General features: G+C 43.9%; 1 protein-coding gene across 4 annotated transcripts; it reads right to left on the bottom strand.

Moving 5' to 3' along the window:
• Nucleotides 1-1,974: 1,974 nt before the first annotated feature.
• Nucleotides 1,975-25,032, bottom strand: TEF (TEF transcription factor, PAR bZIP family member). Of its 4 annotated transcripts, none has more exons than XM_069967216.1 (5): nt 24,860-25,030; nt 7,448-7,756; nt 6,984-7,210; nt 6,296-6,507; nt 1,975-4,350 (listed from the first exon to the last, which is right to left on the bottom strand). In XM_069967216.1, exons 1-5 carry the CDS (start codon nt 24,948-24,950, stop codon nt 4,329-4,331), a joined length of 861 nt encoding a protein of 286 aa, XP_069823317.1. In that variant the 5' UTR covers nt 24,951-25,030; the 3' UTR covers nt 1,975-4,328. The 4 variants fall into 4 exon arrangements, with proteins under 4 accessions (XP_069823317.1, XP_069823314.1, XP_069823318.1 ...); XM_069967213.1 differs by lacking the exon at nt 24,860-25,030 and adding an exon at nt 10,961-11,167; XM_069967217.1 differs by lacking the exon at nt 1,975-4,350 and having other exon boundaries at nt 6,292-6,507; nt 24,860-25,032.
• Nucleotides 25,033-25,413: the final 381 nt, after the last annotated feature.

The following is a 25,413-nucleotide window of genomic DNA, read 5'->3' as shown; positions in this document are numbered from 1 at the left end:
TAAACCTAAAATTAATAAAATTCAATTTATAGTAAATGTTTTTCAACAAATCATATCCACCTATCAGTCTGCTCAGCTCCTCTTGTTCTATAACCTGCTGCCCAGAGATCAGACACACGTTCAAGGATCTCCCATGGGAAGTAAAACTTTTTAATCGTTATGTAATAAAGGCTCCCTTTTACCATATATTCTACCAACCTATCTGGAATACCCCTTTAAGGCTAAATGGCTATTCCTGTATATGCGACCAGGAGCTACCACATTGACGTGCCTGTTGTGTGACTCACTCATATTCATCACTCATCCAAAATGGAGTCATGTTGTGCCCCACAGGCACAAAAAAAAAAAATATATCATCCTGGGCCAAGGTCACGGCCACTGGTAGATTTCAATGTGTTCTCTTAGGCCACGTGAGTTGTCTGCATCAAAACACTACAAAGGCTTGATGATACAGAGAATAAATAAGGTTATACACACTACACAATAGTACAGAGTGCTGGGAGGACAAGAAGGACTCAACCACATAAGCTTCTTAAACACTAGATTATAAAACACATACAGCCAGCAGGTGGCAGTGTTGACTGCAGTGAAAGTTTCCGCCTGTGATACTTCACCCTGCAGTAGCTGGACTACGGCTGAGGGATGTGGGTGATTTGGGAGGCGAAGTCCTCGTCTTTTGTTTTAGACTACATTCACAGGCGCAAAAAAAAAATAATTTAAAAAATAATTTTTTTTCCCACTGAATTGCATTGAATTCCATGGGAAGACACTTGACAGTTCACACATAGCTCCCCGTTACAGATGTAATTATATTAGGCTGGGTTCACACTATGTTTTTCCTAGCCGTTTAACGTATCCGTTTTTATTTGGTTACTTTTAACGGAGAGAAAAACTTAGTCAACCCTATTTTTGGGTACGTTAAGTAGTGAAAAATGTAGTGTGAACCCAGCCTTACAAGTATAAATGAGTGCATGGTACCTGTTTAAGGCTATGTTCCCGCAACTTCATTTGAGATAAAATGATGGCAGTTTCATGACCATTAACAGCCATCATTATGAAACAACGGCCAACAACCACTACATAGAAGATCTTGATCCGTGCTGCAAATCTGGGTCCACACTAGGACTTGTGCTTTTTTTTTTTTTTGCAGCACGGATTACGGACCCATAAATATAGTGATAGTTTGAATAGCCCAACTTAAATCAACAGGCCCTAAATTTGTACGTAATTGAATGTGTGAATGCAGCCGAAATGTGTGAAAATCCCAAGTGGTGTCCTGCTTGGCATTAAAGGAGAAGTCCAATGAAATGAAAAACTACAGTTCAGGCAGTGGGGGGACATAATAAATGATGTATACGTAACAGTCCCCGTGCCCCTGTAGCATGCATCCCCAGCTGGAACTCATGTATCAAAGATGTGATGCATTGGTCACTCGCTCAGCCAGTCAGTCAGTCACTGAGCGGGCAATGCATCAGCTGGGTTGTGACGCTACAGGAGAGGGAGCTGGAGAATGTAGACAGGGTCTGGGAAAGTTAATATGGCGCTGTGGGGAAACAGGATGGGTAAGTATAAATTCTTTATTATGTCCCATCCACACCCCCTTGCATGGTAATTTTTGAAAAAAAAAAACAAAAAAGTATGTAATATAAATAATAAATATAAAGTATGGATCGCCTCATTGCACTCTGACAACCAGTCAATGTAATCTGGTGGTGCCATTCACACCATCACAAATGAACATGGCACCCTCTTCTGCCTGGGATAGGTGGCCCATATTTTGGGAATGGTATTGTAATGTTATCACTGAAAAGATTTCTGATGGAAAGAAGGCCGGCTGGAAACATTATGGAACTGTACTGTATAGGAAAGGCCAATGTCATTGTGAGCGTCATAGGAAACAGCAGCGAAAGATGACAAAGATACAGCCGCAACTTACCTGACCGGTTTAATAAATCAAACACAAAGGAAGCCATATATGAAAACAGATTTACAAAGTTTATATACACATAGGTAGATGCCCAGGTAAGCATTTGTCCTCCATTAATAAATGTGGATATGCAGGACCAAGTCATTCTGTACATTATATCTCATACAGTACATTTTTTTCTTTTGTATAGAAGATATCTGAATATAAACCACATACATTTCAGCAATGCAGTAACAAAGCATTTACATAGGTTGTCATAAAAGGGATTGTCAGGTTGTTCTTACATAATTGGATAGTGAAGCAACAGAGTACATGAAGCGCTCATTCCTAACCTGTGGCAAAACTACAACTCCCATCATGCTCTGATGGACTGGCAGAGAGCCATAGGTCGGAATACACTGTATTAGAATTAGCACTTTGCAACAGCTGAAAAGCCTGATGTATGGGAACAGTGTTCTTATACTATATAGGACGTCATGTATCATGGTTATTAGCAATCTGGTTACAGTTTTCAGTTTCCTAGAGCATTTTAAAGGGGTTATCCAGGATCAGAAGAAAAAAAACAGCACCACCCTTGTCCTCTGCTTCAATGGAACTTTGCTGTAATACCACATCCAAACTGAGGACAGGAGAGGTGCCGTTTATGGAAGTAGCCATGTTTTTCTAAGCCTGGATAAATGCTGATCAGTTGCTTTGGACAAGTTTTAGTCCCACCTAGAACTCACTCCACACGCTTGGGCCATACTTTCTAGTCAAATGGCTGTGATGCACATACTGTTCTGTTTGACGTATCCAGCACACTGTTTGTTATGCATGCAGCGTCCCTGCGCCCATCCATGATCAGGGGCTATGGTTAAAGATGTTACATTACATGAGCTCTGCTATGTTACACCTACCTCATAAAGATCCCTTTAACACGGTGCATGGTCAAACAACAGGCAAACTAAACTAGTTCACTAGACTTTGCCTCTTACAAGGTTATAGGAAAATAATAATTTCCATTATACAGTACTAGAAAATGCCTTCACTTTGCTTTTATCATGTTATAGGCTCTCCGTTATTAAAGCCTATGGCTGCAGCTGGCATCAGGCCGCATTCAGATGGCCGTACTGCTACGTGCATTTTAGCATCCGTGGGTTTTATGACCCAAACTATCAGCACCATATAAAGGCCAGTAATGGAACCATACAATGGCTGTCTGAATATGCCCCCTACCCTGTACTGCTATTTCTTCATCCACACTGTTCTTTCTCCTCCAGTGGAAAAGGATTCATTATTAGTGGTGATCATGAATAAAACCTAGTGGTGTCACCCATGGCAGACAGATATCTGATCACCATCACCCCTATCAGTTACTAGGCCGTGTTCACACACACACACTGCAGTACTATAATAATAGTGCACTGTGTGAACACAGCCTTACGTATAGCACTCAACAAGTAGGTAGGAACATTATAGAAAAAAATAAAACCTGTTACCAATAAAAGCAAATCCATGTCAGTAAGGCGGCTTTAGCCCCCTATCAATCTCTAATATACAAATTTCCTCCTTACTACTGTACGGTAAAGGGGTTATCCTAGGTTATAAGACATTTCCTGTCCACAGGACAGGGGATAGCCGGCTGATCACTGGGATGGAGACCCCAAGTCATGAATGAATGTCATCTCCCCATGATCAAGTTATCTCCTATCCTATGTATAAAGGATAACTTGCAAACTTGGGGTAACTCCTTTAAAGCCGGCCATACACAGATATACGAGTGCTAATCTATAGTATAAAATTATAGAAGATAGTTCACAATGGCTGACAGTAGACTACTGCCTCCCAAAACAGTGATCTGCCATGTTGGAATTTTTCAGCCACCCTAGTCTGCAGTTATATGTGTACAACCGATTGCAGCTGATCATTCGCCACTTTGCTTGATCTAGATCAGCCAGTCACATAGCTGTGTGACCGCTCATACAATCAGCCCAACAGATCGGCCTCATTTTGGCCAATAATAATCTTAGGTGTATGGACAGCTTTAATGCATTACAAGTAGCATTGCATCTACTAAAACAAACCTGTCCAGCATAAAAATTAAAAAAAAAAAAACACAATAAAAATGGTGCAGTCCGCCGCTCAGAAATCTGTCAGTTCAACCCATCTTTTTTTCAACTGTATAAAAAAAAATAAAAACTTTCCCAGAAAGATCCAAAAATGAATATTTTTAACCCTTTGAAAAAAAAAGTAATCTTTTCATCAGGAGAACGCCTTTAGAGTCCTTAGAAGCAGTTTTAGGCTTGTAGAAATATTCACGTGCTCCAGTGTAAAAATCCACCGGGATCCAGTCTGGGAATCAATTTAAAAATAAAAAAGTTGTTTTTGAGGAAAAAAAAAATATATTGTATTGAAAGAAGAATCACTCTGAATCACTGAAGTCACTTTAAATAAAAAGGAGAAGAGCGTGAGAAACAGAGAAGTCACCGACAACATCAAGCAGTCAATAATCCTATAAGGGGATGAGAGGGGGAGGTCTGTGCAATGAACACTCATAGGAAAACATTGAAAAGTAGTCAGATTTATTTGCCCACAATGAAAACATAGAAAAATATAATAGAAATCCATTTTTTTTTTTTAAATTTTCTATTTACAGTTTAGTGAGGGTATAATGGAGGAGGTCTAGTGTTAATGGTCACACAAATCCCCACAACATAGCGTGGTTAGTCAAGGTTTACTTAGAAATGTTATATTGTGGAGCACTACCCTATACTGTACACAGCTCATAGGTTCTGTATACTGTACACAGCGCATAGGTTCTGTATACTGTACACAGCGCATAGGTTCTGTATACTGTACACAGCGCATAGGTTCTGTATACTGAACACAGCTCATAGGTTCTGTATACTGTACACAGCGCATAGGTTCTGTATACTGTACACAGCGCATAGGTTCTGTATACTGTACACAGCGCATAGGTTCTGTATACTGTACACAGCTCATAGGTTCTGTATACTGTACACAGCGCATAGGTTCTGTATACTGTACACAGCGCATAGGTTCTGTATACTGTACACAGCGCATAGGTTCTGTATACTGTACACAGCTCATAGGTTCTGTATACTGTACACAGCTCATAGGTTCTGTATACTGTACACGGCTCATTGGTAGATTTTAGAATTTGCTCCAAATATCTAGCAAAATAAAATGTAAAGGGGAAAAAAAAATCTATACATGCAGTCTCACACTTACTACAGTAACAGTTATATATAGATCATTCACACCAAACATACAGTAGGATCCAGTCTTCCAATGTGCTGAGCAGGTCTGTGCCCAGTTAAAAGGGGTAGTCACATCTTGTTCATCGCTTAGATGCCTTCAGGAGACACAGGGAGTGAATAGAGCAAGGTCACAGTAGGAACTCTATTTATTGAAGGTGATGGTTTCCCCCAGCGATCAGCTTATTATCACCTATACTATGGATAGGGGATAACAAGTCTCCTGAGTCTCCTTTCAGCTTTTGTGTTGTGCGTGGTTTAGCTGTCCAATGAAGAATCACTTATTTACAGTATATGGGAAAAAAAAAAAAAAAAAAAAAAAAATTTTAAAAATACCCGAGTAGCACTTAAAACGATTCTGGATATTTACTGTGCCCTACAGTATCAAACTTAAATGTATGTGCCTAAGGCCTCCTTTACATATCTCTGGCATATTTGCCATCCGGTATGCGGGAGCCAGATAAAAAAAAAATGCATTTTTTTTTTCACCCTGCAAATCCCTGCCAGACAGTCCAAAGGTCCAGCTTGTGGCATATGACATACACATTCATTCCCACCAGAGACGGGGCCTGGTATACGTAAACCCAGCAGTGTCATTTACCATGAAATTCAAGGATTTAGCTCTCCTGACTCTCTAACACCTAAAGATACCAGTGTGGAAAATATTATATATAATATATATATATATATATATATCACACACACACACATATAAACAGGAGGAGTTCTGCTCACTTTGGCCAACATCTGCAAACAAGTCTGATGTGATTTATTTTAGGTGCCAAAAGTTCATAAGGAACTATAAAAAAAAAATTCTTGCATTATGCAAAATATGGATACAGAACATCTAATGACGAGTTCCATACCTGAAATAGTTAACAGTCCCTAAGTCTCCCATCCACCATCACTACCAGGAAGATTGCTCTATATAATGTTTAGCATGTATTTAGTCACAAAAATAAAAATCTTCATCTTCTACAATGCTCTAGAAGCATCAGTCTCTGGGTGTTACCTGACACTCACTAGTTACATAGCGGTTAGTAGATGGGGAATGAGCGACCAGCTGGTCATATTACTATGTAGTGGTAACGTCTATGAGGAGGATGCTTACAACTGTCCATATTGGCTTTCATATTTGGATATTTTGTTCTTGCATTTGCCCAGTTCCTTCCGCAGCTCGGCCACTTCTGTGCGCAGGGCGGTGTTCTCTTTTTCTAGGAAAGCTGCTCGGACGGTGATCTGGTTCTCTTTGAGGCGTCGGGCATCTCGAGAGCGCTTAGCTGCCACGTTATTCTTCCGCCGTCTGTTCCAGTATTTTTCATCCTGTTGTGGAAAAATGATGAATGTTTATGTGGAGATGAAGCTGGAGAGTTATAGCTATACAATATGGCTGGAAGATTATGGAGGGACACGTTTTATACAACGTCCATACTGAGCTGTGGGAACAGACTACATGCTGCTAATATCTACTGAGGCTACTGGCTCATTTTTACCCCGAAAACTTTTTTTTTTAAAGCGGGCTATATAACCAACCAAATTCTTAAAGGAGAAAATGCAAGCGGCGGCGGGGCTGCAGACAGCGGGGGGGTTAAAGCACATATTCGCAGCGGGATGTTAATCCCGTTGCGAATATGTGCTATCATAAGGGTGAATGGTACCGGATCCGCAGCGGTTCTCGCTTCGAATCCGCAGAAGTAAGATCCGCTATGGATCCGGTAGGTGTGAAGGCCCCCTAAATCTATTATGTAATGTAATCACGACTAAACATTATATACATCCGTACAAGGAGTCTCACAAACCTTCAGATCCTCCGGGACGTAGATTTTCTTGGCTTTCTTAATCATAGGCTGCGGCTTTAACTCTTCATCTGCAAATTTGTGTTTCCTTGGATTGAAAAGTTCCCCGCCTGGCACGCTGGAGAGCACCAGATCTGTAGGGTCCGGATTGAAGTTCACTTCCACTTCTACTTTCTCTGGATCAATGGGACTTGGAGGCTCAGACTCTTCCTTTAAAGTTATAGAAGGTTCTACAGAGCAACAACATGAGGCAGATACGTCAGTACAGCATACACCGTATTCCCTTACTTATAGCTTACTGACAATATATCCCAAGGGTCTCTGGGAAATTCAATTGTTTTTTTTCCTGTTCAAATCAGTAACAAAGCTTTGAGCCCAGGGCTGAAGTCTAAGCTACCACCAGATAATCCCATGTACCTTACAGATCAATACAATCTATGTCATAGGAGATACTATAGGAGCCGCACCTTCAGTCTTCTGTAACAGCACAGATGGCGATACTGGAGATGCAGAGGAAGTAGAAGCAGTCTCCTCATCCTCATCCTCCAGCTCGGACACCGGCATTAGTGGATTCTGAATGGCCTGAGCGAGCTGTGCCGGGCTGGATGGGATCCCATTCTCCAGCAGAAACTCATCCAGGTCCATGTACTCCAGATGGAAAGATTCTCCGTCATATGGAATGGTCTTATCCCAGATAGGGGGCATGAGCGCAGCCGACACAGCCAGCAGGTTCCCATCGAGGCTGTCATCTTTGTCCAATTTTGTCTTGTCTTTTTCTGTAAAAAAATAAAAATAAAAAAAATTATTATTTATTCTTGCTGTTTATATAGCGGCAACAACATATTCATCGCTGTACAGAACCGATATCCCTGTCCCAGACAGGTTGTTGTTATATACACACATAGTGGACAGCGCCATACATGGTGTAGTGGCCGTTCTGGGTTACTGCAACTCAGCTCTTATTGACATGAATGGGAGAACTGGATTAAAAAAAAAAAAAAAAAAAAAAAAAACATTGGAAAAAAGTTTTTGAAATGCATCAAGACTAGGGAGACTGGCTGACTGTCGAATGTGCATGGGGGATCCCAATAGATTAAGTCAAGATAGATAAAGGTTGGGTTGTTCTTAGAAAGATAAGCTGCTGCCAGAGGAGTCTGACCACTAACCTCCCTAAACACATGCACGCTCAGCAGAGATCAGGAGAGACAGCTGCCAGCTATGGCCTGTGTATGGGCACCATATGGCATGTGCATGGCATCCAGCACCAGTGCTATCAGAACTCTCCACAGACCCCACAGCAAGTGGCCACGTGGATCTATCATCCCGCAGAGCGCCGCGGCCTCTGTCATGTACAATGTGATCAATCACCGCTCTATGGTGTCAGGCCTGCTGGAAACTTAAAGCGTAACTGTCATGTTTTTTTTTTATTGCAGAAATTAGTAGTATAAGCGATTTTAAGAAACTCTGTAATAGGTTTCATCAGCCAAAAAAGCCTCCTTCTGTACTCAAGAAGCAATCTCCCAGCCTCCCCCCCTGACTTCTTATCTGTGCATTATCAGGCAAACACGTCTTCATTACAGAGAAGTCAGTGAAGACGGGTTCTGCTCTCTCCATTGTAAGCCTATGAAGGGGGGAGGGGCCGAGGGAGATGAGGGAGCAGAAGAGGTGACATGAAGGTCAGCTGTTTGTAGACTCTCTGGGCCCCTAAAACGCTAAATTCAGGTGTCAGAAAGGTCAGTGCTTATCTATGAACTTACTGAGAAGATTGCAGGGTGTTGTGCTGTGCAGGACTGCTCCGTGCTCAGTCACTCCTAACAGCCCCTCCCCTCTCCATAGCCACATAATGGAGACAGAAATCCTGCTTCATTTGATGTGAGGGGGGAGGCTGGGAGATTGCTTTTACAGTACAGAAGGAAACTCTTTTAGTACATAAAACCTATTACAGAGTTTCCTAAAATCGCTTGTACTGTTGATATTTAATGTTTTCAGAAAAATGACCCTGAAATGACAGTTACGCTTTAAAAGGCCCACAAGTGTGAACAGGAAAGTGATCATTCACGGCCTATAGCCTGAGGTCACCAAACCAGTGACGGGGATGACTAGCACAGGATGAGGCCAGTTATAAGCCAGGATTACTGCAGTCATATCCCAGGTTAATAGTTACCTAGGACTCTCACACCACCGGGCCCGGCTCACCATTGTGTATAGATCACTAGTAGGTGACAGATCAGAGCTACATCACTATGGACTGTGTGTGAGCCAAAAAAGACAGGAGAATAAGCCGCTGCCAGCCTGTGGATTTTCCTACCTATTGACTTTAATGGCTCTGATGCAAATCCTCTCTAGTTAATGGGTAAGAATTCACTCCATGTACACCCACCCAGCAGAGCTGAATAGAGCATCCATGTATATGGGCCCCACACTAACATTACTGTCAGTGTATGGATACCTCACAGTATAGACAATAGAGGTGCAAGCTGAAGCCTAAAGGGAACATACCCTAAAGATGTGCTGCAGTGGTGTATATACCACATGGTATATCACACATACAGGAGATACAGATATATGTAGGGGGAGGTGCACTGTATACACACCTCCACATATGGGGCTGCAGTGGTGTATACATCTTACATACAGTATATATAGGGAGGTCCCCTGTATACATGCCTATACATATGGGGCTGCAGTGCTGTATACATCATATATACAGGAGGTACAGTATATATAGGGAGGAGCACTTTATACACACCTCCTCATATGGGGCTGCAGTGGTATATACGTATATACAGGAGGTACAGTATATATAGGGAGGTCCCCTGTATACACACCTCCACATTAGGGGCTGCAGTGGTATATACACATATACAGTACATACCAGTATATATAGGGAGGTCCCCTGTATACACAGCTCCACATATGGGGCTGCAGTGGTATATATCATATATAAAATATATACCAGTATATATAAAAGGAGGTTCCCTGTATACATGCCTATACATAAGGGGCTGAGATTATATATATATATATATATATATATATATATATATATATATATATATATATATATATATATATATATAGAGGTCCCCTGTATGCACACCTCTATATGGGGCTGCAGTGGTATATACATATATACAGGAGGTACAGTATATATAGGGCGGTTCCCTGTATACACCTCCATATAAGAGGCTGCAGTGGTATATATAAAGTATATACCAGTATATATAGGGAGGTTCCCTGTATACACCCCTCCACATAAGGGGCTGCAGTAGTATATATAATATATAAAGTATATACCAGTATATATAGGGAGGTTCCCTGTATACACCCCTCCACATAAGGGGCTGCAGTAGTATATATAATATATAAAGTATATACCAGTATATATAGGGAGGTTCCCTGTATACACCCCTCCACATAAGGGGCTGCAGTAGTATATATAATATATAAAGTATATACCAGTATATATAGGGAGGTTCCCTGTATACACCCCTCCACATAAGGGGCTGCAGTAGTATAAATATATAAAGTATATACCAGTATATATAGGGAGGTTCCCTGTATACACCCCTCCACATAAGAAGCTGCACAGTGAAACCACAGCAACAAGTCACGTGACATCTATAACACCGCCATTCACACAGTCCAGCCTGCGGTTCTCCGGGGGTTGTAGGACTATAACTCCCAGCATAGTCGGGGTTGTAGTTCTGCAGCCGCAGGACAGCCTCAGGGGGGGGGGGGGGATGTTGCATTATTTTGGTTTGTTTTATTTCCTCCTCCAGCTGCAGGAAGAAACGCATGACTAACGCATCTAACTAACGCATGTGCACGGCGGCGGGGGGACCGCAGCCTCTGCAGCGCTTCTTACAGGACAGGCCGAGAACGAGCGCTCGCGACCGGTGCTTATCCTGTAATCCCATCGCCTGGCGATCAGCTGGGGACACGGCTTATGGCTGCCGTGGCCGGGCACTGCACCTCACCGACGTCTCCGCCATCCAGAAAGTTCTTCGGAGGGTTCTCGATCAGCTTCTTCAGCACTAGCGGGAAGGAGTCACCGAGCAGCGTGACCGGGGGCACCGGGGAGGTGGAGGCCTCGCCTGACGGCTCTGGTGAAGACATCGCGGGCGGGTTACGAGCCAAGAACTACCGCAGAAAGTGCTGGACAGAAGCCGTCCCCACGTTTACTTCATTATTCATGACTCCCGCACGCTGATTGGTCAACGCGTGTGCCGTAGGCAAATTACCTGTGTCCCCTATAGGTGTCCTCCAATGGCCGCAGCGCCTGGACGCTGACGTAAACTATGGGCGTGGCTTGCGAGTTCTCCCTCATCGTATCCTCGACCAATCATCGTACGCAGCGCAGTGACGCAATAAGAGCACGATCCTTATACGTGCGGCTCATTGGCTCTGCGCCCGCGCTCAATCTGCATAATGTATACCCTGCTCGCCGATTGGCTCAGCTTCGCTCCTTTTACACAATCGGTCACGAGATGTCACAGGCAGAGTCACGTTTTTAGCAGAAATGGCTCTCACGTTCCAAGCCCCGCCCCAACCCTTTCCCCTCCTGCCAATCAAATGTCCGAGTCGTCGGGTTTCAAAGGGGGCGTATATACATTCCTTGCTTCTGATTGGCTGACGCGGCTGGATACGTCCTTTCCCCTTGTTTATCACCAGGAGCTGTCACAGGGCCTCAGCACGTGCGCCTCACTGGGAGGTCATGTGACCAGCAGGCCCATGTGGGGGGGGGGTTGCTGCAATTACTATTGGCATTCCTTATAGGCAGCTGAAGCCCATAGAGAATTATGCTATAAAAGCAGTGTGACCCACAACCTCCAGCTGTTGCAGAACTACAACTCCTCCCCCCATACTGTACAATGATCCACCTGCCCCCATGCTATAAAGCAGGGATGGGGAATCTTAGGCCCTCCAGCTGTTGCAAAACTACAATTCCCATCATGCCTGGAGAGCCAAAGCTTCTCTTCTATGTTTCTATGGGTTATTTTTGGAAGAAAGCAGCCATGTTTTTTTATAATCCTGTTAAGATCCTCATACACATTAGAAAAAAAAGTAAAGGAAGGTTGGACAGTGCTCCGTAGTAGAAATAGTGGTGAACAAGGAAAGGAACAAGATCCCAGTTACATAGTCCATAAGTAAATCTCGGCACTCACCAAAGTCATGCTTCCATTTTTATTCAGAGATAGGCAGGACGCAACTGGCTTTTTCTAGTTAAAAAAGGCAGTTGCCAAAACACGTCCTGCCTATCTCTATCTATATTGTCTATAAAGGATATGAAAAGCTGAATAAAAATTGAAGCATGACTTTGGTGAGTGCCGAGATTTACATATGGACTACTAGGAAACAAAACAAGACAGGGAAAGATGACCCGATTTATCTGCAATACACCTAACAAACAACGCATTTTGGCATCAGACTGACGCCTTCCTCAGATTCTAACTGTCCCCTTTAGGGTATGTGCACTCTTCGGAAAAGCGATGTAAAATCCGTTGCGGAATCTGCCGATCGCGGACTGCGTCGGGCGCGCGTCTCTGCCCATGTCATAGACTCCATTCTATGCACAGGGGGAATCCGTCGTCCGAACAACGAAATCCGCCCATGCATAGAGTGGAGTCTATGACAAGGGCGGAGCGGCGGATTCCGCAACCGATTTTACATTGCTTTTTTCCGAAGTGTGCACATACCCTAACAAATGGTCAAAGACGGAAGAAGGGGCACAAATCCCATCAGTATCACACTAAGAAAAGTAATAAAACCAGGTAGACAGTACTTATAAATGGTGTATGGGACAGTCCAGCACCGGCAAGTCAATGGGATATGATGTGACATACACTATATCCACTATTATACAGCTTCACCCACTGTCTGAATTATATATGTATATAAGGTTCATTACAAGACGTGCCAAGGTACACTCATCTGCCAGGCTGTTATTGCTCTGCTGGCAGCCGGGTCTACAGGCCTGGCACTGTTACATAGAAGACATGACAGCCGAACCATAAAGATTCTCAGAATTTTATTTCCCTCCATGGCTGACAGCAGAAGGGCTTGATGTTTGTCAGCCATCAATACACAAGTGATCAATCACACATCTCATACCCACAGGAAGACGCTCCATGTAGTGAGACTGGGGGTGCAGGGAGCGTGAGGCAAAGCGCAGAACTGGAGTTTGAGTAAATGTAGGTCGTATTGTAATCAGTCGTTATCTCCATATCTAGGAGTCTATTCTGTGATGCAATTCATGGTAATAATTACTTCAAGTCAATCAGGTCATCGGCATCAGCAGAGGATTGCGGCAGGCGGGGCTATATCCACCTCTGTGTACACATTGGGAGTTGGTCATATCACAGATTAGGTTCAGGCCATTAGGCCATTATGCTCACACAAAGTTTTTGGGCTGTTTTTCAACCTTCTTAAAACTCTTTTTATTTTGTTTTTAAAGTGTACCTCTTATCATAAAAAAACTTTGGACATGTCAGAATTTTTGATCAGTCCAGGTCTGAGTGTTCAGGCCCGTACCGATCGTGAGAACGAGCAGGAGAGGACATGCTGCAGCATGGTCCGCTCCTCACTTTGTGTCATTGAAAAGAGTCGGGGTCCATAGACTTACATTAAGGGCCCGACTCATCACGTGACCCGGGAAAGCTGTCTTTTCCAAGCTCTTTCTCGCAATCCGTACGGTCTGAACTCTTAAAGGGTTTGTTCAGCAAAAATCTTTTTCTTTCAAATCAACTAGTGTCAGAAAGTTATATAGATTTGTAATTTACTTCTATTAAAAAATCTCAAGTCTTCCCATACTTATCAGCTGCTGTATGTAATGCAGGAAATGTTTTATTTTCAGTCTGACACAGTGCTCTCTGCTGACATCTCTGGCCAAGATAGGAACTGTCCTGTGCAGGAGAGGTTTTCTATGGGGATTAAGAGAAAACAGAGACACAGTTCCTGTCTCGGCCAGAGATGTCAGCAGAGAGCACTGTGTCAGACTGAAAATAAACCAACATTTCCTACAGCAGCTAATAAGTATGGCATAAGTATGACAAACGACTAGGATAGCAACAACCTGCTGTTGGCGCTCCGTGTAATAGGAGCGGCAGCAGCACACTGCCACTATAACACCCCCCGGCACTTACCCACGTGTTATAGTGCCGGCAGCGGGTGAGGTACAATAGTCAGCACTCGCTTGCTCCTGCTGTTCGGCCCGTGTAATAGGGCTCTTAGACCCAAACTGATCAAAACTTTTTGACATGTTTCTATGACATATCAAAAGTTTTTTTATGACTTTCTTTGCCCACGGCAAAAGCTTGCAAAGCAGCTTTTTTGGGGCACAGTAATGTCCTGAAATATGTGCCTAGACGAGATGATCTGGGCGGGGTTCTCACACAGCTGCTTGAGTTTTCATTTTTCATTGTCTTTTTTTTTTCACCCAAAGCCACATGGGGGATGGGAAATATCAAAGAATAATTTATACTTCTCCTTCCTGCAGAATCCACTTCTGCTTTGGCTTATAAAACTGCACAAATAGCCGCATCACAAACCCACCCAGTCATATGATTTACCAAAACCAAAACTTTTTTCTCTTGGGTACCTCACGTGTCTGTATGCTGATTCATAACACAAATGCAGAAAATTCATAACAGTAGCATAAGCCAAAATTGTTCCCCCCAGTCTGTGGTCTGAGGACATCAATCTCCTTCTTTGACATTGTCCCATGACTGGAGGGAATGAAGTCGGCTTTTGTACAGACCTTTTCCCAGGCCAACATTCCAAGCAAAGAGTAGATGTGTAGGAGGATGTGTGATCAGTCCATGTGATCCTATTCAATGAAAGATTATTGTTGTTGTCTGGCTTGATTTATTATTCATGGAAAATCCTATTAGAAAGTGGCTTCTTATGTTATGCATCACAATTTTAAGGCTTTCGTAATTTTAAGGAAATCTAAGAAAAGAACTCAGAAGATCTAGGTCACACCTACACTACATCCATCCTTCCGTCACCGAAATGAATATGGGTCCTATTCTAAATGGGGGGTAGTACTCTAAAAGAGAATCTCATAGATCATAGATCACGATAAAACCTATTGGTGAGGGCCTGTAAGTAGGGATGAGCTAATTTAAAGTACTAGCGAAGTGCTTAGCTAGGCTCAGCAGTCGGCTTGTCAGCCAGCTGCCTTTTAAAGGGGTTATCCAGCGCTACAAAATCATGGCCACTTTCCCCCTACTGTTGTCTCCAGTTTGGGTGTGGTGTTGAAACTCAGTTCCATTGAAGTAAATGGATCTTAATTGCAAACTACACCTTAACTGGAGACAACAGTAGGGGGAAAAGTGGCCATGTTTTTGTAGCGCTGGATAACCCCTTTAAAGGGAATGTGTCACAAAGTTAAAAAAAAACATGAAAGTCTTAAAATTGAATGTGTTATTTTTTTGCTAATTTATATGTGCATTTTTTTTATTTTTTACATATAAGGAAATATGAAAAATTAAATATCTAATTTTCCATATTTCCCAGTGATGGCCACCAGGGGGAGCTCCAGGAGGAAAACTGCTGGTAAAAGTAACCTGATATACGGCTGTGCTGAAAAAAGAGTCAGTCTCTGCTCATTTGCTGTGACATCATCACCTCCCTCCTCTTTTCACAGGAGAACAAAGAGGGGGAAGGTGATATGTGTACTGCTGGGCAGCACCATTTTGTTGTTGTCTGCACAGAAGTACAAGTGTGTCCCTAGCTTTTCATAATACGCCTCAGCTGCTGCAGAACCTCATAATACACCTCTGCTCAACCTGCTGCAGAACCAAATACAGTTCGCCTGCCCACACTCACCTCCCGCACTTCTCACTGCTCATAATACAGGAGAGTACAGGGTATTGCTCTCTGGTGTCAGCAGTGTCACACATTACACAGGTAGGGAAGATATATATGTATATATACACAGTGGTGCCTTGGATTACGAGCATAATTCGTTCCGGGACGGCACTTGTAATCCAAATCCACTATTAAACCAAAGCAAATTTTCCCATAAGAAATCATAGAAATTCAGACAATTCAGACACCCCAAAAATAGTGATTTATTATTCTGAATAACATGTAAAACAGATGAAACAAACATTCAGAAACAGCAGCTGGATATGTGATATTATAAGTTACTGTACAGTAATGGAGAGGATGGAAAACACAAGGACTGACAGAGACTGCAGGGAGCATGAAGGAATGAGCAGGACAGATATGGGTACAGTATAGCAGCACTCTCTGTCCGGGGAGAGAGGGGTTACAGCTATGGAGAGATTACCCCCACAGTCCTGTCCCCTGATGTAGGCCCCAGCCTGAAGTGGATCTGCTATGATTTGGAAGATGAGGGAGACTTCCTGGGTCAGAGTACAGGGCTGTAGACCCCGCTATGCAGACCCTGCCCCTCCCCCATTCCCCCTCCCACCCAGCACAGGGAGCTCTTACACCAAAGCAATGCTCTTACACCAAGTCACTATTAGTCCACTACTAACTAATCTACTGCTAATTACTCTACTCTTAATCCAAGTTACTCTTATACCAAAGTATCACTATATATATATATATATATATATATATATATATATACATACATACATACATACATACATACATACATACACACATACACACATACACACATACACACATACACACACACAAGAGTATAGGCTATTGCTCTCTGGTGTCAGCAGTGTCACACATTACACAGGTAGTAGATATATATATATATATATATATATATATATATATATATATATATATATATATATATACACACACACATACAGGAGAGTACAGGCTATTGCTCTCTGGTGTCAGCCGTGTCACACATTACACAGGTCGGAGAGGTATACCGTATTTTCCGGCGTATAAGGGCATATAAAACGACCCCTGACTTTTAAGCAGATTGTCAGGGGTTCGCCTTATATGACGGAAAATGTTAACCCCTGCCTGACCGCAGCCCTGCAGGGGTTAACTGCAGCTAAATTGAAAAACAAAACATTTAACTCACCTAGGGCCCGTTCCCGGCACAGGCAGTGTGACGTACACTACCTGCACCGGAGACTGAGATAGTCGAACCTCTCCCCGGCAGCCGAGCGTCATCGAGACGCTCAGCCGCCGGGAGAGCTTTGGAAGAATGAGAGGCTTCGGGAACTTCCGGTGCCTCTCTAATTCTCCCGAAGCTCTTCCGGCAGCTGAGCGTCTCCGAGCCTCTAGTGTACGTCACACTGCCTGCGCCGGGAACAGTACCGGAGGCAAAGAACGGGCCCTAAGAGAGTCAATTTATTTATTTTTTTTTTTTTATAGTGGTCGCCCCATACAGTGGGGATGGGGCAATTTTTGAGCCCCACACCGTATGGGGCGACCATACGCCGGAAAATACTGTGTGTGTGTGTGTGTGTGTGTGTATATATGTACAGGCTATTATATACAGCCAGGACAGGGGGGGTTATATACAGCCAGGACAGGGGGTGTTATATACAACCAGGACAGGGGGTGGTAGTATATACAGCCAGGACAGGGGGGGGGTAGTATATACAGCCAGGACGGGGGGGGGGGGGGGGGTAGTATATACAGCCAGGACAGGGGGGGGGGTAGTATATACAGCCAGGACAGGGGGGAGGTAGTATATTCAGCCAGGACAGGGGGGAGGTAGTATATACAGCCAGGACAGGGGGGGGGGTATATACAGCCAGGACAGGGGGGGGGGGGGGTATATACAGCCAGGACAGGGGGGGGGGGTATATACAGCCAGGACAGGGGGTTATATACAACCAGGACAGGGGGGTATATACAACCAGGACAGGGGGGGGGTATATACAACCAGGACAGGGGGGGGGTATATACAACCAGGACAGGGGGGGGGGTATATACAACCAGGACAGGGGGGGGGGTATATACAGCCAGGACAAGGGGGGGTATATACAGCCAGGACAGGGGGGGGGGGGTACATACAGCCAGGACAGGGGGGGGGGGGGTACATACAGCCAGGACAGGGGGGGGGGGGGTACATACAGCCAGGACAGGGGGGGGGGGGGTACATACAGCCAGGACAGGGGGGGGGGGGGTATATACAGCCAGGACAGGGGGGGGGAGGGGTACATACAGCCAGGACAGGGGGGGGGGGGTATATACAGCCAGGACAGGGGGGGGGGTATATACAGCCAGGACAGGGGGGGTATATACAGCCAGGACAGGGGGTTATATACAGCCAGGACAGGGGGGGTATATACAGCCAGGACAGGGGGTTATATACAGTCAGGACAGGGGGTTATATACAACCAGGACCTGTGTGTGTGTTTATTTCACCTTCTGACCTGACAGACAACACTGCAGCTCTGGTCACAGATCTCAGGCAGGAGCTTTTGCTTACCAGGCTGCACAGAGCTCCATAGTAACACTCCCGTCCCTGCCGGTCTCTCCCATCCCCCAAGCTGATCCATGTGAGAAGAGGAGGCCGGCTCCAGAGAGGAAGGAGACTCTCTGCCCGGCTACTGACACACAGGTTAGGTTAGGCAGAGCAGCAGCAGGGACCCGGGGCAGGGGGCACCTATGATAAGAGGCTCCAGCACTCCTTACACTGTGAGGGGGAGCCCGTCCATCACTCTCCCCTTCTGCCTGCTCCCGCTGTCTGGCTGCACATAACGATCACCGGCACTGATGTCCCCCTCCCCTGCACTTCAGGACGGCCGGCCGCACACACAGGACTTTCTGTAAGTAGTGGACTTCTGTAACATGGCGCCCCCTCCCTCCCACAGCTGTGTACTGCGCATGTCAGTACACAGCTTCTGAAACACAATGTAAGTGAACGGGACGGACTCCGTCCGTTCACTTCAATGTTATGTGTGTGCCGTACAGCATCTGTGTAAGTGTCGTGAAATGACGTCATACACAGATGCTGTTCAATATGGCAGCCCCCTGTGCAAGCATCACAGTGTTTTAAAACACTGATGACAGATGTAAATAAAAAAACAAAAATAACTAAACCACTTATCTTTTATAATTACATTTTGTTAATAAATAAAAAAAAAAGTGACACTGTCCCTTTAACTCAGCCACTTTATGCCACTCCTCTCCAGGTGACTGTAAAAAGCTAAATCTAGTCCTGGGAAACTGTGAGAAGTTTCTCAGGACTGGATTCAGCTTTTCTCAGCAGCCGGATAGGAGAAGCATACAGCATCATGGAGTTTAAAGGAAGCTGGCTGACCGCTGAGCCTAGCAAAGCACTTCGCTAGTACTTTAATTTGTTTGTGAGATTGCCCTGCCTGAATAGATATGCAGATGACTATTCACCTTCTGTGCTGGATGCACGAGTATGGCATCTGTCTCCTTGGGATGCTACGTGTCTCATTACCTAATGTGAACAGTTCAGTTTAGCTTTCAGGTCTTATAATAAGTCATGGATCTGAGGGATGCAGCAGCAGTCACCATTCTACTAATGTAGGGCAAATAATTCTATGACGTAACAAGCACATTGCACAGTCTGTTAGTAATACTATTACTTTAGGCATTGTTCCTAGGTGCACTGATGTCACCAAAGCACTGATGATGTCACAATGATGTTCTTATGTATCAATAACACCACAGTACAGTGATGGCTAACCTTGACACTCCAGCTATTGCAAAACTACAATTCCCATCATGTCTGAACAACCAAAGATATGGCTTTGGCTGCCCAGGTATGATGGGAGTTGTAGTTTTGCAACAGCTGGAGTGTCAAGGTTAGCCATCACTGCCGTAGTAGAATAGGTAAACACTTCTAGCACAAGTCATAGAGACCTGTCTATAGTTTTTATCAGTCAGTGTCAAGCTGCTGAAAATATACAAATATAGAAAACTGTTGGCAGAAAAAGACCACTGGGTCCATCTAGTCTGCCTTTTTAGTATTTCCCTACTTATTACCTTTAGGATAGATATATGTAGATTGTAGATTTACCTACCACATCTACTGGAAGTTTGTTCCAAGCAAATACTACTCTTTCAGTAAAGTAATATTTTCTTACGTTGCTTCTGATCTTTCCCCCAGATAACCTCTCACTGTGTCCTCTTGTTCTTGTTCAGTTTTTTTCAAAAAACACTCCCCTCCTGATGTAAAGGCCTCAATCATGTCCGCCCTTTTCCCTTCTTTCCTCCAGACTATACAGATTCATATCCTTAAGTCTTTCCTGATATGGTTTATGCCTCACACCTTCTGCCATTTTTGTAGCCCTTTCTATTTATCATTATATTTCTGTATGTGAGGTCTCCAGAACTGGACACAGTATTCCAGATGTGATGTCACCAGAGCTCTATACAGCGGGATCACAATCTCCCTCTTCCTACTGCTTATACCTCTAGCTATACAGCCCAATCCTTCTCTTCTGAAGTCTTTGCTAACACAGAACTGCCGACATGATAATCCAATAGAGGATTCCTTCTCCCCAATTGCATTATTCTACATTTGGAAACATTGAACTGCAAAAAAGCTGAGAGAAGAGCTTAGCTAAGCGCTTCTCTCCCAGTCTTTTTCCTTGCTGTAGGAAACAGACTCAATCCTTCTCCTGCAGAAAGACGGGGGTAGAGCTACGAGAGTCTGAGTACCTAGGCCTGACATTACGAAATGATGGATAACAATCAAAAAAGACTAATACAATGGGTGATTGTAAGTGTAACCATAACCATCAAGCTTATTCTGGTTGTAACCAACAAGCTTGTAATTTACTGCCGTAAAAAAAAAAAAGAAAATAAAGTCATGTGGTCAACCATTAACCTGGTAACAATCACTTGTGTGTGCTACTGCCATGTAAAGCCAATAACATGCTGCAGGGGTGATCGGTGGAGGGGCCTATCCTGAGCTTCAACCCAGGGACCAGGACCAACAGGTTAACATCAGACCGGCATCAGGCAGGGGAGTTCTGGTTTGTAGAGGTTTTTTGCAGATATTTATATTTTAGCTCCAAATAGTTTTTTGCATTGTTAGAATTTTTACCATTGTTTAGACTCAGTACAAAGTTAGCAGTTCTCCATTTGTTCATCCGAGAAGAGAACAGAGCTGCTAAGAGTCCTGTTCAGATTTGTTCAGACACAGCCATGATTATTGCCACATCACTTGGCGCTGCGTTACCTGTCATTACCCGGCACACCTCGCCCTCTGCCTTTTACAATTTCATACCTGGCAGAGCTGCCAGTGTTCCTTAAAGTAGGTCAATCATATGGAAGTGGATCAGCCACAAGCTGAAACAATGGTCACGATGTGCCGGTGACCTGGATAAGCCGCTGGTTACACCCACTCCCTGTGTTTATCAACAGCATCAGAGAACCGGCTGGAACATTGAATATTGTTAGTACTTGGCACATGGAGAGGATTATAAGATGGCACCTATTAGTTACTGCAAACAGTGTCTGCCAGTGCCAGGTTCTCCTCATACAACCCTTTTTATGGTTTCAGGGCTCTAACTGATACCGGTTTATTGCTTTGTGCTGTTGAAACCCGACTAGTGTTCACCTTTCCCATAGAATCTGTGTATGCCAATACAGCAATGTCCACATCCAGGTCTACAAGGTGCCTACTGGCATCTTTATCATAAAATAGTCACGTTACTTTTCATTACATAAATACACCTATACCGATACACACTCAACTACAAATTGCCAGTTTTACTGCAAAAAAGCAGTAAAGCTGCAGGTAAGTTTCTGGCTGCTGCAAATAATGCCAGCAACATTGCATGGGACATGGTTTCCACCTCCTTCCTAATGTATATGGGGAAACCTTAAAGGGGTTATCCAGCATTAGAAAAACATGGCTGCTTTCTTCCAGAGACAACACAACTCTTGTTTCCAGGTCAGGTGTGGTTTGCAGTTAAGCTCCATTTACTTCAATGGCACTGAGTTGCAGAACCTGCACCCAAACTGGAGACAAGAGCCGTGTTGTCTCTGGAAGAAAGCAGCCATGTTTTTCTAACGCTGGATAACCCTTTAAATGGTTCAGGAGTGGGATGGTTTGAAAAGAGTAGAATGTCGACACATTTTTGTATCCATATTATCGCCCCAAGTCCCGACCACATTTATAAGGACCTAAACTGACAGCTGTCACTTGTCACACTGGTCTTAAAGTGCGTTCACACATGTAGATCAGCTGCAGGAAATCTGCAGTTTCTCCATGTGTACATACTCCACATGTGAACATGTTCTTAGGGTCCTTTTACGTAACCCAATATGCAGCTGAGCATGGCCGCAAACGATTGCCGATAGGTGAGACGGCATGACTAGTGATGAGCGAAACTCGAGCATGCTCAAGTCCGTCTGAACCCGAACGTTCGGCATTTGACTAGCTGGGGCTGCTGAACTTGGATAAAGCCCTAAGGCTATGTGGAAATCATGGATATAGTCATTGGCTGTATCCATGTTTTCCAGACAACCTTAGAGCTTTATCCAAGATCAGCAGCCACAGCTAATCAAATGCCGAACGTTTGGGTTCGGATGGACTCGAACCTGAACCCGGTACGACTAGGCACGACTAATCGAGCGGTCAGGCTGCACAAATGATCGCTGTCTCATGTCCTGTTTATAGATAGAGATGAGCGAACCAGGTTCAGGTTCGAGTCCATCCGAACCCGAACGTTCGGTATTTGATTAGCGGGGGCTGCTGATCTTGGATAAAGGTCTAAGGTTGTCTGGAAAACATGGATACAGCCAATAACTATATCCATGATTTCCACATAGCCTTAGGGCTTTATCCAACTTCAGCAGCCACCACTAATTAAATGCTGAAAGTTCGGGTTCGGATCGACTCGAGCATGCTCCAGGTTCGCTCATCTCTATTTATAGACAGAGATAAGTGGCCGATAGCGATGATTTTACCAGCTGCACAAAAAATCAAACCTGATCTCTGGCCTTTTTACACAGGCCAATTAATGGGTGATTGAGCGTTCCTATGAACACTTGTTAGTGATAAAAGGGCCTATAAAATGATTTGATCTTTTAAGAGGCCAGTAAAATTGTTATTGAAAAGAATGCAATTAATATGGCCGCAGGAACAATCCAGCGATTGTTTGTGCAGCCCGGGTATTCGATTAGTCGTGCTGTACAAAAGGCACTGCAAGCAAGTACCGATCTTGTTGATCGTCGCATATTTGTGGCCGTTCACATCCACATCTCAGGCCATGTATAATGGCCCTTAAAGGGGTTATCCAGCGCTACAAAAACATGGCCACTTTCCCCCTACTGTTGTCTCCAGTTTGGGTGGGGTTTTGAAACTCAGTTCCATTGAAGTAAATGGAGCTTAATTGCAAACCACACCTGAACTGGAGACAACAGTAGGGGGAAAAGTGGCCATGTTTTTGTAGCGCTGGATAACCCCTTTAAGGTACATTTACACATACAGGATCTGCAGCAGATTTAATGCTGTCATTTAGTTTGGTCTGCTACAGATCCTGTAGGTGTGAATGGACCCTTAAATTGAATACGTCACTCACCATATGCTGCCCTATATAAAGGGATTGTCTAGTATGAGAAATAGAAGTTATTGGATGTTGTAGCTGGCATATATAATGGTGTGTTTACACAGAGATTTATCTGACAGCTTTTTGAAGCCAAAGCCAGGAATGGATTTAAAAGAGGATAGATCCCAGTCTTTCCTTTGTGACCTGTTCTCTGTTTATAGCCTGTTCCTGGCTTTGGCTTCAAAGATCTGTCAGATAAATCTCTCTGTGTAAACTCACCATAAGGGTCCAGGGTATAAGGGAGGGTTCACATATGTCAGGTGATCCGGCATAGATTCTCTCCAGTGTGGCAGCGCCTGATCAAAGTTCCATGCAGCAACAGATTCTACGACACATCCAGTTTCATTCATCAAACCATTTATGGTCATTTTCTGCAGTATAACGCTTGCAAATTTTGAGTAAAAATTGAAAATATTTTGCCAATGTTTGCATACAGAGAGGAGGAAAGAGTGGAAGGACCAGGAAGCAGAAGACATGAACACCCCCTTTAAATATCTCCTGGCTGCACCGTGCTCCTCTACAACCCCTCTATTCAGTGTGTGACTGGATTTGGTCACCTCACCTGGTGAAAAAGAAAGCCACCCACCTCCTGAATATTGCTTTGCATCTCAAAGAGTTATAAGGACTTACTCAAAGATGCCCGGCAAGTAACAAGTCACCAGGGGTGCAGGCGGAAACCTAGGACTGCCTAACAATAAAACTCTGCGCATTTTCTGTATAAACCAAGTCTGACCAAAAAAATCTATTCGTACATGAGAAAGAGAAGTTTCGGGGTAGAAGTTTCAGCCGATTCATGGGAAGAGAAATCGGGGACAATCTAATGGAGAACTAGTAGTGATAATATCCCCAGTCAGGGGGTGAGACGACCACAGATGACTGACAATAAATACAAAATATCCAGAACCACTTGTTGGACCTCGGAGATAGCGATTGTATGTTGTACTATCTATGGCGGTCATATAGACTTTGTAAGGGTGCGTTCACACCTACAAGATCCGCAACAGATTTGATGGTGCAGATTTGATGCTGTGTTCAGTTATTTAAATGAAATCCGCTGCAGATGTGTGAACGCACCCTAAAGAAGTTACAGTGCACACGCTCCATTCAGGCAAAGAGACTACTCGTGGTCTGACCACTCAGACCTCACAGGTGTCACACCTGCTCCCCTTCAACTGTTGCAAAACTACAATTCCCATCATGCCCCGGCAGCCAAAGCTTTATTAAATTACCAGATCTAACACCGTTAATACATAACATAGCAGTACGTTTCTCTACGATATCCTTTATCCTTTGCAAACGTCTTGACATCACACTCAAAAACATCTAAACATACAGATAAAAGTATAAAAGTAAAAAATTAAAAAGTTAGCTATGCATTACCTGTGCCCTGATGGGGGAGCGGGTAGTCCATGAGGGACTTTAACATTTCTGGAATGTCCAACAATCCTTGGATGATCTCACTTTTGGACATAATTGCTGGTTAGTAGCAGAAGCGGCTCAGGAACACAGTGTGTCAGTGCTTGGGAGTAACAAGATAGAAATCTGAAGGGAGGAGGAGGAGAGAGCCCTTGGCTATGACAGTCAATGCCTTGCCAATAGCTGTGAATGGGCGGGTGAAGTGCCAGGCAGTGACTGAGGAGCCAATCAGGAGACAGACGAGGGGGGATCTGTTACCTAACAGGAGGGAGGAAGTTGTGTGTTCACAAGGGAGTTGGTTGTGTAAGCGCAGATGCACATGGATCCTAGTAGTCAGTGTTTTCTTAATGCTGTGGAAGGGATAGCACAGACAGCATGGGAAACATCAAAAAGTACAAAGTATCATCAAAACTAGTAACAATAATAATATCAAAACTTGTAATAATACTAATTCTACTAAAGAAGGAAAAAAGTTGCAACATTTTCACCAAAGCGTAGTCTCCTCTATAGGTGACAGC

This window comes from Dendropsophus ebraccatus, chromosome 4 (assembly GCF_027789765.1).
Source record: "Dendropsophus ebraccatus isolate aDenEbr1 chromosome 4, aDenEbr1.pat, whole genome shotgun sequence".
Lineage (NCBI taxonomy): Eukaryota > Metazoa > Chordata > Amphibia > Anura > Hylidae > Dendropsophus > Dendropsophus ebraccatus.
The sequence above is the reverse complement of the archived record's forward strand: the minus strand, read 5'-3'. Positions and strand labels throughout refer to the sequence as shown.